At 31.5% G+C, this 1,415-nt stretch overlaps 1 protein-coding gene across 1 annotated transcript in view; it reads right to left on the reverse strand.

Annotated features, from left to right (window-relative positions):
* Positions 1-212: 212 nt before the first annotated feature.
* The window catches only part of LOC107493153 (two-component response regulator ARR5), a gene marked incomplete in the record, with an annotated part of 1,901 nt that continues 698 nt past the window's right edge, over positions 213-1,415 (reverse strand). Inside the window, 2 exon segments of the mRNA XM_052257802.1 lie at positions 213-853; positions 1,375-1,415. Of these exon segments, the coding sequence (XP_052113762.1) occupies positions 595-853; positions 1,375-1,415 (300 nt within the window).

Here is a 1,415-nt window from a genome sequence, read left to right on the forward strand (position 1 = left end):
CTTTCCTAGACGCGCTCAGATACATCTAAATATCATCACATGTGAATGTGTCTAGCATTATTCTTAACATATATTCTTGAAATGAGTTTAGAAATAATATTTATTATTAATTATTAAAACAAAAAATATTTTAAATATTTATATAATTAAATAAAAACACTAAATATAATTAAAAAATTAATTTATATTTTAATATCAATAAAATATCAAAATATCATTATAATTTATCTAAAAATATCTTATATTTTATATATATACATTGTCCTGGTGTGTCTTATACTGCACTCCTTACTGGTTACTTATCGGGATTGTAAAAACAAAAACTAAGTAGAAAACCGTGGCCCAATGTTCAAATCTTTGATACTATACAATTACAAAGGGCAATATCAGCAACCAGAAATTGGGGCAAAAGAATCAGTGATTCTGATTTTACTCAATTTTCTTTTTCTCTTTTTTCATTCTTAATCCATGTACATACTATAAGCAATAGTACAGGGGATAGAACAAATACAAGATACACGACAAAGGTTCTATTTGAACATTGGTGTAGCAAAAAATTGTGTGCATACATTTAGGATGCTACTTTATATTTTATCACAATCTGGATTTCTTGGAGGACAAGGTAGATGGTGACAATGGTGAAAGTACTGAAGACGAAGACAACGATGACAATAGCGATGAATCGCAGGGATGAGTCATTGGCGATGGGCTGCAATCTTCAGATCGCGATCTTTTGCAGCATCTTTTCTCTCCTTCCTTCACTTCACCCTTCATGATGAAATCTTTTAAGCGTCTTACATCGGATAACTTCACCGGCTTTAATAGAAAGTCCTCTGCTCCTTCCTCCAAGCATCTGTTAATTAGAACATTTTATAAGGTTCTTGGATGAACTGAAGATCATATAAGTGTGAAGACGCGAGACTCACGTGTCTTAAAGTTTCGGACTTTTTAACACATATAGGATTACCTATTAAGGTGACTACCATCTTCACTTGAAGATGATAGTTAAAATGTGGATATGTATTATGTTAAGTAATTCAATCAAACATGTCAAATTATCTAATAATTCACTAACTATTAAATCACCTTAATTTCTTACCGTGAAGTTATAAGACCATGTATGATGTATGAGTCAAGGATTTTATTCAATCGAATTCGGAACTAGGGAACATCATCTATGTTCAAATATGCTATTCTTTTCCATTGGAAAAAATCAGGTTTCAGATGCAAAATGATGCTAGCTAGTCCTAGATTTTTCTAGAGGTACTTGATTTTCTCTATCTTAGAATCACAAGCTAAGAAACAAAAAATGTTACCCATGTCATGCCAAATGCTAGAGTCAATGAAAGAAAGAATGATTAGTTGAGAGCTTACCTATCAATTCTAGTCAAGATATTCTCCGATGACATGATCAC

Source organism: Arachis duranensis, chromosome 1 (genome assembly GCF_000817695.3).
Source record: "Arachis duranensis cultivar V14167 chromosome 1, aradu.V14167.gnm2.J7QH, whole genome shotgun sequence".
Lineage (NCBI taxonomy): Eukaryota > Viridiplantae > Streptophyta > Magnoliopsida > Fabales > Fabaceae > Arachis > Arachis duranensis.